This window comes from Rhododendron vialii, chromosome 2a, assembly GCF_030253575.1.
Source record: "Rhododendron vialii isolate Sample 1 chromosome 2a, ASM3025357v1".
In the NCBI taxonomy this organism is placed as follows: Eukaryota; Viridiplantae; Streptophyta; class Magnoliopsida; order Ericales; family Ericaceae; genus Rhododendron; species Rhododendron vialii.
The window spans coordinates 5,875,549-5,892,178 of record NC_080558.1 but is presented as its reverse complement, the minus strand read 5'-3'; the positions used below and the strand labels follow the sequence as shown (position 1 = coordinate 5,892,178).

Here is a 16,630-nt window from a genome sequence, read left to right as displayed (position 1 = left end):
AAGATTGTGCCTGAATTCTTTTTGGACTTAAATGTTGGGTACTAAAACTTTTGTTTGGTTTATACATTGGGCACTAAGATAACTGGGGGCCTAATTTTTACAATTTTTTTAGGTGATGAAGGGGCATTATTATACATTGGGCACTAAGATAACTGGGGGCCTAATTTTTACAATTTTTTTAGGTGATGAAGGGGCATTATTCCCTTCTTCCATTTTTAAGTATCCTGTATTCAATTTTGGATTGTCCCTAAATAAGTGTCATTTTATAAAGTTAGCGGATAAAAGTTGATACATTTTCTATGTTGTCCTTAAAAGTAGATTCTCTTTTGAAAAATTGATGAGTAAAAGTATAATGATGATATTTTTATAGAAGGTAAATATGAAAAGTAATATTTTAGAGGTACAATTATGTTGAATCCTAAAATTGCGTGAAAATCAAACTGGGACACTTACAAATGGACGAAAGGAGTATTAATAAAGCTTTGTTTTTGCCAATAAAAAAAAAGAAAAAAAGAATGAAAACGACGTGCAGTCGTGAAACAATGCGGACCTACTACCACACGTGTATGACACACAGGACCTCAGAGGTTGGCTTGATGGTTAAGGCTTGACACTTAATAATTTATGTCGTTCGAAGTGTTAGATTCGAAATTTCACATATGCTATTAACATACTCTTATGGGACCGCTAGTCCATATAGATCGTTGTCCCATGCTTAATTGCGTCCTCGCTAGAGGGATGAAATTGATGCCTTTGAACTAGTTGAGGGGAGCAAAAGCTGGCCGAGTACCGGAGTTATTAAAAACGTGTATGACTCACATTATTGTGGGGTAAATATTGTGAAAGTTGACAGTCCCTTGCTACTAAACAATGGCGACTCCAGAAGTGCTAGCGCATAGAATCATTCATAAACATGAATACTCCTACCAAATACATGCTATTCCCAAACTTAGGTCTTAGATTTCCATGCTTTTATATCTTAGGCAATATATGTATGCAATTTATTCATATATCTATTATATACTAATAGATATAAGGGAGTGATTTTCACTCCCCATTTTGATTGATCTTCACACTTCTTTTTTTATTTTTTAGTGTTGAAAGTGGAGTCATTTATATTTTTTTATAGCACTAGTAATTTTTTTTCCCATGGGGTTACCCGACCTCACGCTCCATAGTTTGGCATCGCCATTGCTACTGAATAACTTCTTGAGTCGGGCACTCCATAGAGAATGCGCTTTATGCATTTTTCCTAATAAAACTAGAAAAAGATAAATCAACTTGGAAACCAAATATTGGTATTGAGCACATCATATATGCAGTACAAATATTTGCAAGTTTTTTTTTATTATTGAATGAGTGTTGTTTTGTAGAACTATAATTTAATAAATAGTATACCGTATTGATGAGGATTCTGTATTTTGAGGAATGAAGAGATAATCAAAAGCCTATACGTCTTTGCTCATGACTGATACTGGGTTGAAGAGGTAGCTTACTACCTTGCATGGAATGATGGTTCCCATTAGTCGCAGATTTCAAGGACCACTGCAATATTCTCATAATAATTACAAGACAGTTGTATCCTTTAATTTGTTTTTAGGCCTATGAGCCGCGCAATTTATATCTAATTTTATCAATATGTGGGGCTTCGATGAACGTGGCTCGCTTCATCTGGAACTGTGGTTTGAGTGAGAGTGATTCCTAGCTTCCACCTAGCCTGCACAAGGAAGCACGACTAGAGACCACACCGGAGGAGCTCCGGAATGGCCCTCGGGTGTGTGGATGAGAAAATGTGCAGAGCAAGAAAGGAAGTACTAGGGTTTAAGTGGTGGAGAAACACGTACCTCTTTAGAACTGCCATCAAAGGGTATTTATAGAGTCTTCCTTGCTTGCTCTCCAAGTACACACATGTGTCTTGCACGCGTCGGCCGTCGTCACCCATGACGTAGCAGGTAAGGCGGTTAGTGTGAGCTGTCGCCCCATGTGCGCCAATGATTACTTTGTTTGTGTAACCACTTTGAATGACGTCATATACGCCACTTCGGATAAGGCATGGTTGAGCATCGTGGCTTAGCTCCAGGCTGAGCTGAGCCTCATGGATGAGCTGTCATGGGAGCTATGGCCAACCTTGTGGCTAGGGGTGTAAACGAGCCGAGCCGAACTGAATGTTGGCATGTTCAAGCTCGGCTCGATTAGAATTCGTTTGGCTCGAGCTCGGCTCGAGTTCGAATCGAGCTGGAAAATCTTGGCTCAAGATTGGCTCAACAAGAATGTACAAAACTTGAGCTCGGCTCGAATTCGTCAACTTTTCGGCCTTAATATTGAAAAATTGGCTAAACAAGCCGAGTCAAACCGAATATTCGCATGTTCGAGCCGAGCCGAACCTATATATTTCGAGCCGAGACGAACCTATTAGCGAACCTATATATTGGCATGTTCGAGCCGAGTCGAGTCAAACCTATATATTTTGAGCTGAGATGAACCTGTTCGCGAACCTGTTCGAGCTGAGCCCTGCTAGGTTCGAGCTCGGCTTGTTTATCAAACGAGCCGCAAAATCGAGCTCGAGCTTGCTCATTTATCCTTCGAACCAAGCCCTTACCGAGCCGAACCCGCGAGCTGCTCAGCTCATTTACAGCCCTACTTGTGGCCTAGCTCCGGGCCGAGCCGAACCGAGCCGAACCGAGCTTCGTGGATGAGCTCTTATGGGAGATATGGCCAAGCCTCGTGGCCTAGCTCCGAGCTGAGCCAAGCCTCACGGATGAGCTCTCATGGGAGATATTGCTGAGCCTCGTGGCCTAATTCTGTGCCGAACCATGGGGAGGAGCATCGTGGCCTAGCACCAGGCCGAACCGCAGAGAAGAGCCTCGTCCTTAGTATAGGTCGATCATACGTACCCCACTCGTCCAGACGCCACTTGTGCTGAACCAAACCCGACCAATCCTAGCAAACTCGGTCAGTGCCTCGAGGAGTTTAATCCGGCCTTCCGCCGAACTTAGCAATTGTGGCCGAACCAGAATATTCGGCCCACTACACAATATAAGTGGTACTTTTCCGTTAAAAAATAAGAAGACAGATTTGGGTCCACATGGTTGGGATGTATATATGCGTCATTCCTTTGCGACCAAGCTCTTATTTTCTCGTACTATTCCTTTAATTTATACTAATGAAACGCATTCTTTGCCGATAAAAAAAGAAAAGAAACGACAGACTTGGGTTTGAATTCCTTCCCATTTGTGCAGTTCAAGTGATTATGTATTGTTGAACCCAAAGCGCCCTGCCAGTGCTGGACTTCACAATCGAGTGTAGAACTACTGCGTCCCGTCAACCACCAGCGTGCCACCAGTTTTTACGTTGACTCAATTCATACAAGACTTCTGTTCCAAAAAAAAATTCATTCAAGACTTTGTTCCGATTTCAACTGTACCTCCGTCAATTAGATCTCTAAAATTAATCGTTCTATTAACCCGATCAACTAATTTATGAGCAGTACAAGGACGAGGATCAGGGGGACGAAGATTGCAGCTCAACAGAGGATTGATCCAACCCAGCACTCCAGTAGAGATGGGCAGCACTCTAGCAGAGATGGCTAGGTAGCTCTTTTAATAACAGTTTAAACACCCTTAAATCGTGTGGGGACAGTAACATCATCCGGTAATTATCACATTAGGAATCATGCCTCTTGTAAACATGCACACGAAGATATCATATCCTAGCTAAAAGTGTGACTATTCAACCCTCCCCCTGAGTGGTAATGTAATCATTTTTACCCGAAATTTTACGGGTAAAACATAACGACGGGCTTATGTATCGTATGTAATTGGGAAAATAACCAAACCAATCCATCGCATAACGTTATGGCAATTTTAGCTATTGGAAGGATAGTTTTGATAACGTCGCGATGTAATACTGCTTTGGATAATATTCTCATCACTGCTCTGAACTGTTTTGGATTCTTGAGGCGGCCTGATTACATTTTGTGCTGCTTTGATTTGCTACTACTGCTGCTGCGAACTTCAAGTCCACATATGAATGTTTGAGACACTAGATTTTTTTCAGCCAATACAAGGATCTCTTCCTTGTTCTGCATTTGGCTGTCACCATATTCCTTGTAATTATGTTACTATGTGCTCTTTGCTTATGTACTTTGTAATTTGTTCCCTTTGATTGACATCCTTGTAATCATCCTTTGGGGCTCGAGTGGTATATGATTGTCGGGAGAGTTGGGTGCCCACTTCGTTGGGATGTTTCGCTTCCGTTGTGATGCCGTGCTCGCTCTTGCTGCTTATAATCTTTGTATCCGTTACAAGTGATTTATAAAATTTCTTCGCTGTACAAAAGAATCTGACTTTGTGCTCGACGGGTACCATATTAATCTTCCATGCCATCAGAGAGTTGAGCAATGTTGCATTGAGATATGCAACTACAATACAGAAGGTACTGCTGAAGAATTAACCTGTCATACTAGTTGCAACAAGCTAGCCTCCTAGTTTCACAAGTAAACATGGGTATTGAAATGAAAATGATCTTTTAGCCTCCAATTAATATTGAGAGAATCTCAAATCACTTTTCACTTGGAAAAGAATTTGGTCCCACTTTCTTTAGTGGCAAAACCAGGGCCTCGTATTTTACATGTGATAGCTACAGAGGTCTTCACAGAAACTCTGCTAACAAGACAAACAACATATCTCTATTGCACGTGAGAGCATATCCCTAAATTAATTAAGGGATCTGAATTTGGACCTACCCCAAAGATTGCAATAGAAGGGTTGCACTCATCTCTGTGGACTCTTCCATTGTGTGAGCCATCAGGGTAGATGAGTCCCAAAACCCAACTATAAAAGAACCTCAAAGGCATCAAGCTTTCTCATCCAAGATTTGGTAACTAGCGTTGGCTGTATACCAACATGGGTTTGGAATCGAGTAAAGAAACAATGGAAATTGTCGACCTTCACCAGAACTTTCTAACAGGCTTTGACCAGCAGCCGGCTATCATCTCATGGCTCTAACAAGATTCAAGGATCGCTTCCTGTTCCACCACCAAGCATTGTTTTTTATGATGCTCGCGATAACGCGTTGATGGGAGCAATTCCACTGTCAATATGCCACAAGAATTCTCTTCGTATGCTTGATTTGCCCAACAACAATTTAAATGGCACAATACCTCCATGTTTGGCCAGTTCTAGTGAGGATCTTCTCACGTTGAATCTAAGTTACAATAGTTTCCACAGAAATATTCCTTCGACATTCACAATGAATAGTCAATTGGTGATGATTGATTTAGGTTGAAATCAGCTAAAGGGGCTGGTGCCAAGATCATTGGCAAATTGCGCAATGTTGGAGTGTCTCATTCTTCAGAATAATCAAACAAATTCCAGGGCAATATTGGGAATCCCGAAAACAATTCAACATTTCCAAAGCTGCGGATAGTTGACCTCTCTTGCAATCACTTTTCAGGTAATTTGTCAACAGATTACATCCACAACTGAAATGAAATGAAAATGATCAAAAAAGAGAAGTTGACTATGCATGCAATTCCAAACATTCAATATCAGACACTTGCCGGTCCAACAACTAATGAGGCACAATTCTGGTGGTGGGGAAAAACTTATGAGTACTCAATGAAAGTGCTCAACAAAGGGACAAAAAGGTTATACGAGAGGTGGTGGTTGATTTCTCAAGCAACACATTCGTTGGGGATATCCCAGAATCCCTTGGAACTCTCAGTGGGCTTCTATTTCTAAACACTTCCAACAACAAACTTACCGGCGCTATCCCATTATCGTTGGCAAAATTGATGGAACTGGAGTCGTTGGACCTATCCCAAAACCTGCTCTCTGGACAGATCCCTTGGGAACTGACCCAACTCACTTTTCTATCAATCTTAAATGTTTCTCATAATCAACTCACTGGCCCTGTACCTCAAGGGAAACAATTCGATACATTTGAAAATAGTTCATATGATGGGAATTCAGGATTGTATGGTGTCCCATTGTCGACGTTATGTAGAAATTCAATGACCTCACCTCCACCTCCGCCTATCTTTCAAGATTATGATTTTGAGTTTTCAAGAGGTATTTATTGGGTGGTCATAGCCTTGGGATATGGAAGTGGGCTAGTAGTTGGGTTTGTTATTGGGACAACTCTGACCAGAAGGTATCATGAATGGTTTGGTGAGACCTTTGGGAGGGGCAAGAAGTTTCAGAAGAAGCAAAAAAGGATGGGCCGAAGAACCTGAATAAGAAAGCAACATCCATTCTCTCACGTTGTTTTACTCATCTTTTTGCTATTAGCTTTCCCGAAGTAATTATCATATATTCTATCATTTGCAAAATTTCTAACTTTATTTTGGTGCGGAAATTGGTTTTGCAGTTGTTGGCAATGAAGTTATGGGTTCTTTCTTCATTACTATCAGATATATTGGCACTTTTCGAGGTTGTTCAAAACGAGTATTTCATTTGCAATCTGTACTTCTTTTTGATTAATAGAATAAAGCAAGTAGTATTAGGCCGTGGTTTTGACTTAGAGTTATTTAGGACCCTAAGTTTTTTCATGTAAATCGTGCGTCTCTTGTCTCCATTTTATTCTACTGCACTACTTGAGTTTTTGTTTGGATTAATCGAGATAATCAACCCATTCAGCTATATAATTTTTTTATCTGTTAATCTTTCTCTAAATTGGTAATTTTTATCAAAACTCCTATTACCCCCCGTCAAGGAGTAGATTGAACGCTTCTGCATAATTTCAATTACTTACTTTTGTGCTTGTTCTCCCATCTTGGCTACAAGTTCTGTCCATAAAAGGGCCGGGTGTTGAGGAAATGCAGGTTTTAGCAGTAGAATAGTTGCAGTATTGTATTGTAAGGTTTCTAAGAGATGTTCCCAGAGCTTGTGTTTCTTGCTCGCCTTGTAGCTACATAATATTGCAGTTATATCTTTCAATTACTCATGGTCTTGTCACGTATCGCGTTTGTCCGATTGCATATGTAGTATCTGGTCTTAGATGATTAGTATGGACTGTTGTACTATGAACTCCACCTATTTTTAATGAAAAAGACAGTGAAATTCCAATATTTTGAAGAACTTCTGCAATGAGTTTGTAACTTGTGACACCATTCGGGCGAAAGTAGAAAAGCCTTATACCATCTCTCTTTACTATTCTTTAGCTCTTCTTAAACTCTGACTACTACTCCCCTGTTTGTTCATTCTGTAAATGTCAAACAGAGGTTTCTTATTTTAGTTTATGGTTTGGTTTCACTTGTGGCTTTTGATTGTTTTGAAAAACAAAAATTTTATGATTTAATAAGTATACGTTATTATATCATCAAGTAAACAGTGATATAGTAACGTAGGACAAATTGTTATCAGAAGTGAAAAAAGACCTGTACTGGACTTCACAATCAACTATATTACTGCGTTCTGCCTACCACCCGTGTGCTCTCAGTTTTCACGTTGAGTCAATTCATACGAAATTTTGTTCCGATTTCAATTTGAATACCATTAGTAAAGAGTGGAACTGATCTCTGGAATTAATCATTCTATTAACCCGACATGTATGTGTGGGGACTGCAACATAATCTGGTAATCACATTAGGAATCATGGATGCCTCATTTAAGCACATGATCACGTAGGTATAGCATAGCCAAAAGGGTGATTATTTGATTGGACCCTCCTCATCACTAGTATGTGACATTTTTTCATTGGACCCTCCTCATCACCAGTATGTGACATTTTTACACGAAATTTAATTGTAGGGATAGAAGATAAGGACTCCTTTACGTTGCCTTACCTAAAATCGCATAACGCTGCAACGTTTTCAGTTATGGGAAAAACAATTTTGAGAACGTCGTGACATAATACTTCTCCAGTATAGACGTATGTCATAATTCACTCTAACTATATGACATGCCCAGTCCTATATTCGTCTAATCGTAGTGAAGATAAATACTACAATTCTATAAAAGTATAGTCCCATGGACCAACACCAAACCCCCATCATACTGTGTCCTACACCATGAGAGAATCTATGCATATGATCTGATGTATATTTGTTTGACCAGGACAAAATTTAATCAAATACCTAATTAATTGTGATACTTACGCTAAACGGTCCAATTCGATACTCACATCCAATTAAATGTGGCTATTGAAATGGTCCTAGTCTCTCTTTTTTCTTTTCATTTAATTGAAAATGATCTATTAGCCCCCAATATTGTTGAGAGAATGAATAAATATATCAACTCATTTTCCACTGAATTAGGTCCCACTTTATTTGGTGGCCAAACAAGGGCTTCATATTTTGCTTGTGTATACAGTAGCTGTAGGGGTCTTCGCTGAAAGCATTAATATCCCTTATTAATTTGCTGAATTGAAATCTGTCCTCTGGTTGTTCGAGGACATAGTCAACTTGACTCTAATGTGATTAGCTGTCCTACGTGATAATATAAAAAACTTATCGAGGCACGCGTAAAGCTCTCATCATTAGAAAAGATGCGTCCCCTCTTGCACCAGGTTAATCGGCGTTCTGCTCCCACGATACAACTCTCATCTAGGAAGCTTTGTATGTAATTAAAGCTTTCCACGTGAATCAAAGAGCCACTCGTATGCTCAGAATACCGTAAACATATAACATATTCTCAAAATATACGTAAGACATGGCAAGTCTTTCATAAAATCACACAATCACCTTGTGCACTAGCCGCCTTTATATAGTAAAAATCAACCACAAACGCAATTAAACATTGCATATAATAGGAGCTTAAATGCACAACGTAGAGAAAATTTTATTTTTTTAATTTCGTCAAAAAGGAGAAAGTTTATTGATCTGAAGGACGGAAGATGCCTAAACATTAGAGAGTACGGAACCCCATGGGGGCAGAGTAGTTGTCCACAAGCCGGACGAACAACTACAGATTGGGAGTTACAAATGCATGTTTACAGTACCCAAAAACGTCGAAGAAGTGTCAGAGGCGAGATGTATATTGCTATTTCGAGGTTATCTCAGCATTGTTGACAAGTTCATAAACCAATAGGAAGATAAATAAAAAAGCAGCTTCTTGGCGAAATTTGGTAGAGAAACAGTCCCTTGTTTTGTGAAGGACTGTAAAATTTTTGGCTCAAATCCGACATTTGTTTGTACATTCATTAGTTTGGATTGGAAAAGCCAGTATTTCGCATAGGCTGTGATTTCAGCTAGCCTCCTTGTTTGACAAGTAAACATGGGTATTAAATTGGTCTTCCCGTTCGGCTAAATAAGCCAACTGATTTATTTTTTTGTCCTTATTCAATTTTTTTTCCGTATTTGTTAGTTTTTTATCAATTTTTTGGGGATTATTGCATTGTCATGACGAGAGAAATCTAAAAAGTAAAACATTACGATCGAAACTTAATTTTTTTGAATAAAGACAAAAATAAGCCAATAAGTCAATTTTTTTCGTCTTTTTTCAAAAAAAAATTTCGATTATAATTTTTTAGGACACAAGCAAGTTTGATTCTAATATGATTAGCTGTTCTACATTCTAATAGAAGACATCGAAGAAGGCAAGATATATTTCAATTTAGAGGTTTATCTCAACGTTGTTGACATGCAAGGTTTTTTTTTTTTAATCAGCAATAAATTTTATTAAAACTTGACAAATGGTACGTCGAGAGTTTTTAAAAGTCATATCCAAGCCTCATTAGGAAGATGAGAACAAGGAAAATGACAAAAGGAAAATAACAAAAAAAAAGAAATTACATCCAACAGAAAATTGAAACCGGTTCTCTCAACAGAGAATACATCTTAATATTGGAAAAGCAGTTCTTAAATCAATAAAAAGATAAATAAAAAAGCAGTTTTTTTTTTATGCCTAGAAATTTTCGGCTCATATACAATATTGGAAAACTCCGCTGCTGAATTGTTTGTTTGTACATTTATTAGTTTGGATTGGAAAATTAAGCCGGTACTCTCGCCTCGACGAAGGTTTCTAAATTTTGGCACTTCTAATCTGTTCAGTCCGGGCTCAGGTTAACAAAGCCCAACCATAGGGAGCAAATTGACCGAAGTCACATATTGGGCGTATGCAAGCGAGAGCGTGAAAGAATCATACCAGAAAGATTAAGTGACTTAGATACGGAGTGAGGGACCAGGGACAGGTCTTGACTTACAAATTAAGGGATTTGATTTTGGGCCTACCACAAAGATTGCAATAGAAGGGGTCAACTCATCTCGATCTGTGGACTTTTCCATTGTGTGGGCTATCACGGCAGATGAGTCCCAACACCCAACTATAAAAGAACATCAAAGGCAGCAAGCTTTCTCATCCAAGATTTGGTAACTAGCTTTGGCTATATACATACATCATGGAGTACTCATGCTTGTATCTTCGCATTTACCTGATTTTGTGTTGCTTAAATCTTGTCATATTAACTTACTCTTCCTCTTATACGCAGCCATTATGCCCTGAAAATGAGAGCAGAGCCTTGCTGCAGTTCAAGCATAATTTTGTCATCGACAAGTCTGCTTCTTTTGACACTTCTGCTTACCCAAAACTTGAATCATGGCAGCTACTTGATGGAAAGAGCAACGGTTGCTGCTCATGGGATGGCGTCGAGTGTGACCACGACACCGGTCATGTGATCGGTCTCGACCTCAGTAGTAGCTTTCTCTACGGTTCTATTAACTCCAACAGCAGCCTATTTGCCCTTGTCCACCTTCGTAGCCTAAACCTTGCCGATAATAGGTTTAATTTCTCTGAAATACCGTCCAGAATTGGAAATCTTTCGGGGCTAACAAGTCTCAATCTATCCAACTCTGAATTTTTTGGTCAGATTCCTTCAGAAATCTCATCTCTTTCCAAATTGGTTATCCTGGATCTTTCACTTAAAATGGATTGGTATTCTGAAAGTCTTTTGAAACTTGAAAAACCCAGTCTAAGAGACCTAGTTCAAAATCTAACCTACCTGAAAGTTCTTGACCTTTCTATGGTGAACATATCTTCTTCAGTGCCAAGTGTCATGTCAAATATATCCTCTTTGACAACTCTTTATCTTGTAAGTTGTTCATTGTATGGTGAATTTCCAATGGACATTTTTCATCTACCAAAATTGCAGATTCTTGAGGCAGCTTCGAACGAAAATCTCAACGGCTCTCTACCTGAATTTCAAAGTAGCAGTCGCCTTAAGGCATTGAGTATCTGGGGCACGGGCTTGTACGGTAAGCTCCCAGATTCAATTGGTATACTTGAATCCTTACTTAATTTGGGTTTGAGTCGAACTAGTTTATCTGGGACGCTTCCATCTTCTTTGGGCAATCTAACTCGGCTCACTGACCTGTCCCTTTATGCGTGCAAGTTTAGTGGCCAGATTCCTTCGTCGTTGGCAAACCTATCACAACTAACTAAGTTTCAAATAGGCAACAACGACTTTGACGCAGGACCACTTCCTTTACCGCCAGGGAAGCTACTCAAACTCACTTGTATGCACCCAGAATGAATTTACAAGGTGAGATCCCACTGTCGCTTGCAAACCTGACCCAACTTTCATATTTATTCATTAGCGAAAACAACCTGGTCGGTAAAATTCCATCTTGGTTCATGAACCTCACCCAATTAACATTTCTAGAACTTGCAGTGAATCACTTTCATGGCACAATTCCTAGATCAATCACTCAACTCAAGCGTCTTGATTATTTGAGTCTTTATTCTAACAGCTTCACTGGTATAGTGGAGCTAGACATGTTTATGAAACTCCCATACCTGGTCTCATTGCTATTAGAGGACAACGATCTAACAGTGCTCGACAAAAATAGTACCAATGGTACTCATCCAAAGCTTGAAATTCTAGGATTGGGGTCATGCAACTTAGTCGAGTTCCCTGGCATTCTACGATTTCAAGATAAATTGCAGATGTTAATTCTTAACAATAATAAATTTCAAGGCAAAATACCAACATGGGTTTGGAACTCGAGTAAAGAAACAATGGAAATTGTCGACCTTCACCAGAACTTTCTAACAGGCTTTGACCAGCAGCCGGCTATTGTCCCATGGCCTTTTCTAAAATATTTTGACTTCAAGTCTAACAAGTTTCAAGGATTGCTTCCTATTCCACCACCAAGCATTGTTATTTATGATGCTCACGATAATGCATTGACGGGAGCAATTCCACAGTCAATATGCCACAAGAATTCTCTCCGTCTGCTTGATTTGTCCAACAACAATTTAAATGGCACAATACCTCCATGTTTGGTCAGTTCCAACGAGGATCTTCTCATGTTGAATCTAAGTTACAATAGTTTCCACGGAAATATTCCTTCAACATTCACAGTGAATAGCCAATTGGTGATGATTGATTTAGGTCAAAATCAGCTAAAGGGGCCGGTGCCGAAATCATTGGCAAATTGCGTAATGCTGGAGTGTCTCATTCTTCAGAATAATCAGATTGAAGATACTTTCCCCTCTTGGTTGGGAGCTCTTCCTAAGTTAGAGCTTCTTTTTCTAGGATCAAACAAATTCCATGGCAATATTGGGAATCCCAAAAACAATTCTACGTTTCCAAAGTTGCGGATAGTTGACCTCTCTGGCAATTGCTTTTCAGGCAATTTACCAACAGATTACATCCGTAACTGGAATGAAATGAAAATGATCAACAAAGGAAAGTTGACATATATGCATGCAATTCCAATTGTTCAATATAAGACACTTGCCGGTCCAACAACTCATGAGGCACAATTCTGGCAGTGGAGTATAACTTATGAGTTCTCAATGAAAGTGGTCAACAAAGGGACAAAAAGGATATATGAGAGGATTCAAAGTGCCTTGGTGGTGGTTGATCTATCAAGCAACACATTCGTTGGGGAAATTCCAGAATCCTTTGGAAGTCTCAGTGGGCTTCAATCTCTAAACATTTCCAACAACAAACTTACTGGCACTATCCCAGCATCGTTGGCGAAATTGACAGAATTGGAGTCGTTGGACCTAGCCCAAAACCTGCTCTCTGGACAGATCCCCGGGGAATTGACCCAACTCACTTTCCTATCATTCTTAAATGTTTCTCATAATCGACTCACTGGCCCTGTACCTCAAGGGAAACAATTTGATACATTCGAAAATAGTTCATATGATGGAAATTTGGGATTGTGTGGTGTCCCATTGTCGAAGTCATGCAAAAATTCAATGACCGCTCCGCCTCTATTTCGAGGTCACGATCTTGAGTTTTCGAGAGGTACTTATTTGATGGTCATAGCCTTGGGATATGGAAGTGGGCTAGTTGTTGGGCTGGTTGTTGGGATAACTCTGACGAGGAGGTATCACGAATGGTTTGTCGAGACCTTTGGGAGGGGAAAGAAGATTCAGAAGAAGCAGAAAAGGAAGGGCCGAAGAACCTAAGTAAGAAAGCAACATCCTTTCTCTCACTTTGTTTTACTCATCTTTTTGCTATTAGCTTTCGCGAAGTAATCATCATATATTCTATCATTTGCAAAATTTCTAACTTCATTTTGGGGCGGAAATTGGTTTTGCAGTTGTTGGCAATGAAGTTATGGGTTCTTTCTTCAGTACTTACTTTTGTGCTTGTTCTCCCATCTTGGCTAGAAGTTCTGTCCATAAAAGGGCCAGGTGTTGAGGATATGCAGGTTTTAGCAGTGAATAGTTGCAGTATTGTAAGCTTTCTAAGAGAGACCTTCCTGGAGCTTTGTTCTTGCTTGCTTTTGTCTTTCTATTACTCATGGTCTTGTCATGTATCGCTTATGTACGATTTGCATATGTAGTATCTGTTCTTAGATGATTAGTATGGACTGTTGTACTAGGAACTCTCCACCTGTTTTTATTGCAAAAGACAGTGAAATGCCAATATCCTGAAAAGCTTCTGCAATGAGTTTGTGACATATCCTGAAAGGCCTTTCCATCTCTCTTTACTCTTCTTTAGCTCTTCTTGAACTCTGACTACGACTCCCGTTTGTTCATTCTCTGTAAATGTCAAACCTAGTAGGCTAGGACGTATCCCAAAACTCGACAATATAATGACATGACTCCCGATTATGATGAAAATTATGTTGTTGTTTTCAAAACAACTCTACTCCACATATACCCTCAACGCTACCTTAAGTTAATTGTAAAGAAATTAATTGGAAGAGCAAATATCAAAGTATTGTTGAACCCCTAGCCTGTTTGCACATTTGCGGTGCGTCCAAAGCGCCCAGCATGGTTAGGACAAATTGTTAACAGAAGTGAAAAAGGCCAGTGCTGGACTTCACAATCAACTGTAATACTGCGTTTTGCCTACCACCAGCATGCTCTCAGTTTTCAAATTGAGTCAATTCATATGAAATTTTGTCCCGATTTCAATTTGAACTCCTTTAGTAAAGAGTGGAACTGATCTCCAGAATTAACAATTCTATTAACCCGACACGTATGTGTGGGGACTGCAACATAATCTGGTAATCACGTTAGGAATCATGGATGCCTCTTGTGAGCACATGAACACGTAGCTATAGCATAGCGAAAAGGGTGATTATTTGACCCTCCTCATGATTAGTATGTGACATTTTTACACAAAATTTATTTTAACGGATAGAACATAAGGACTGCTTTACATTGCCTTACTTGAAATCGCATAACGCTGACACGTATGTGTGGGGACTGCAACATAATCTGGTAATCACGTTAGGAATCATGGATGCCTCTTGTGAGCACATGAACACGTAGCTATAGCATAGTGAAAAGGGTGATTATTTGACCCTCCTCATGATTAGTATGTGACATTTTTACGCAAAATTTATTTTAACGGATAGAACATAAGGACTGCTTTACATTGCCTTACTTGAAATCGCATAACGCTGACATGTATGTGTGGGGACTGCAACATAATCTGGTAATCACGTTAGGCATCATGGATGCCTCTTGTGAGCACATGAACATGTAGCTATAGCATAGCGAAAAGGGTGATTATTTGACCCTCCTCATGATTAGTATGTGACATTTTTACGCAAAATTTATTTTAACGGATAGAACATAAGGACTGTTTTACATTGCCTTACTTGAAATTGCATAACGCTGCAACAATTTCAGTTATTGGAAGAACAGTTTTGAGAACGTCGTGACGTAGTACTTCACCAATATAGACGCAATAATTCGCTCTAACAATATGACATGCCCGGCCCTATATTCGTCTAATCGTAGTGAACATATATTATAATCTATCTATACTACTGCTACTTTTAAAAGTACAAAGGTGTTTCCTACTTTTTCTTTTCCACAAATGCCCCTCCCACTACCAAGTAATCTCTATCCCACCCTACACCTTTTCCCAACCGTTATTTTTTTTCCCCTGATCTGACCTCTTCCCAACCGTTACAATGCAACAACCCAACGATTAAACCAGACAAAACCACAAACGCCTCTCCTCACCCTTACAAGTAATCTCTGCCCCGCCCCCACACCTCTTCCCAACTGTTATAATGCAAAACTCCAACCATTTTACCATACAAAACCACACCAGCCCCCCCCCCCCCCCCCCCCCCAAAAAAAAAAAAAAAAAAAAAACATTACAGCCTCCCTCCGTCAGCCCGAGTTCTCCACAACCAACGCCGCCAGCCGACGACCAAGGCTCCAACTACAACAACATATTGGAGTGAACTCAAGTGCATCCCAATAGAAGTCCAAGACAGATAAGGCATTCATTCAACTTTCCTCCCTGCGTCACTTATGTCAACAACTCTGTAGACCACAATTTCGCCTACAAACTGTTTGACAAAATGTACCTTTGAGTAATTTGCAAACACTTCCCCTACCAACGACACTGTCCACCAATATCAACAACTCCGTAGACCATAACTCCGCACACCAACTGTTTGCCAAAATGTGCCTTTGAACTCTTTGGGTTGACAGATGGTTTTGTAAGGGCCAATCGAAGATGCTGAACATGACAGGAGCAATAAAACAACAACAGTCAAAGTTGGGATGCTATAATCAATGATACACAAAGACTTTACTTGAACCATCTTAAAAAAAAAAAAAAACCCTTTTCTGCAAATCCCAGCCTCATTCGGCTTGGTTGTGAATAGCAATTCCCCTCCAATGGCTCCTTAAAACAGTACAGACACTTGGGAAAAAAAGGCATGGAAGACAAAAGCACAGTTACCCACATTAAACCAAACAAAGACACAAGGTTTGGATTGCCTTGGCCAAGATGAAATCAGTTGGCGCCGCAATCGTCAAAGGAAGAGTTTTGCTTGGTTGGCTGTCAAGGAAAAAGCTATTACCAGGTCAGAACTTCTTAGTAGAAATGTGATAAATAAAATTCATTTAGCCTTGTGTCCTCTCTGCTTTATGCATCTTGAATCAAATCAGCATTTATTTCTCCATTGCCATTCTCTTGGAGTGTCTGGTCAATAATATTAGAGTGGTGGAATATGAAATGGGTGTGCCCGGTCTCGGTTCCGGATTTAGCAAGTTGGTGGTTTGCAAATGGATTTTCCAATTTGGAGAAACATATTTGGGAAGCATGCTTCTATGCAACACTTTGGTCCCTATGGTTGGTGAGGAATGATTACATCTTCAACAACTCAGCAAAACAGGCCTGGGAAGTGGGAGATGTAGTTAAAACTAGGGTCGCAATGTGGATGAAGGCCAAGTTCTACATCAAGGTCTATACGGTG

At 39.7% G+C, this 16,630-nt stretch overlaps 2 protein-coding genes across 2 annotated transcripts; both read left to right on the top strand.

Annotated features, from left to right (window-relative positions):
* The first annotated feature begins 3,854 nt into the window (after nt 1–3,854).
* LOC131316996 (receptor-like protein Cf-9) lies at nt 3,855–11,306 on the top strand. Its single transcript, XM_058346579.1, has 8 exons — nt 3,855–4,031; nt 4,969–5,265; nt 5,376–5,454; nt 5,613–6,153; nt 6,910–6,964; nt 10,429–11,028; nt 11,089–11,160; nt 11,256–11,306. Exons 1-8 carry the CDS (start codon nt 3,855–3,857, stop codon nt 11,304–11,306), a joined length of 1,872 nt encoding a protein of 623 aa, XP_058202562.1.
* Nucleotides 10,103–13,845, top strand: LOC131316636 (receptor-like protein 6). The gene is made up of 3 exons (XM_058346067.1): nt 10,103–10,309; nt 10,429–13,361; nt 13,496–13,845. The coding sequence occupies exon 2, from the start codon at nt 11,466–11,468 to the stop codon at nt 13,359–13,361; it is 1,896 nt and encodes a 631-aa protein (XP_058202050.1). The 5' UTR covers nt 10,103–10,309; nt 10,429–11,465; the 3' UTR covers nt 13,496–13,845.
* Nucleotides 13,846–16,630: the final 2,785 nt, after the last annotated feature.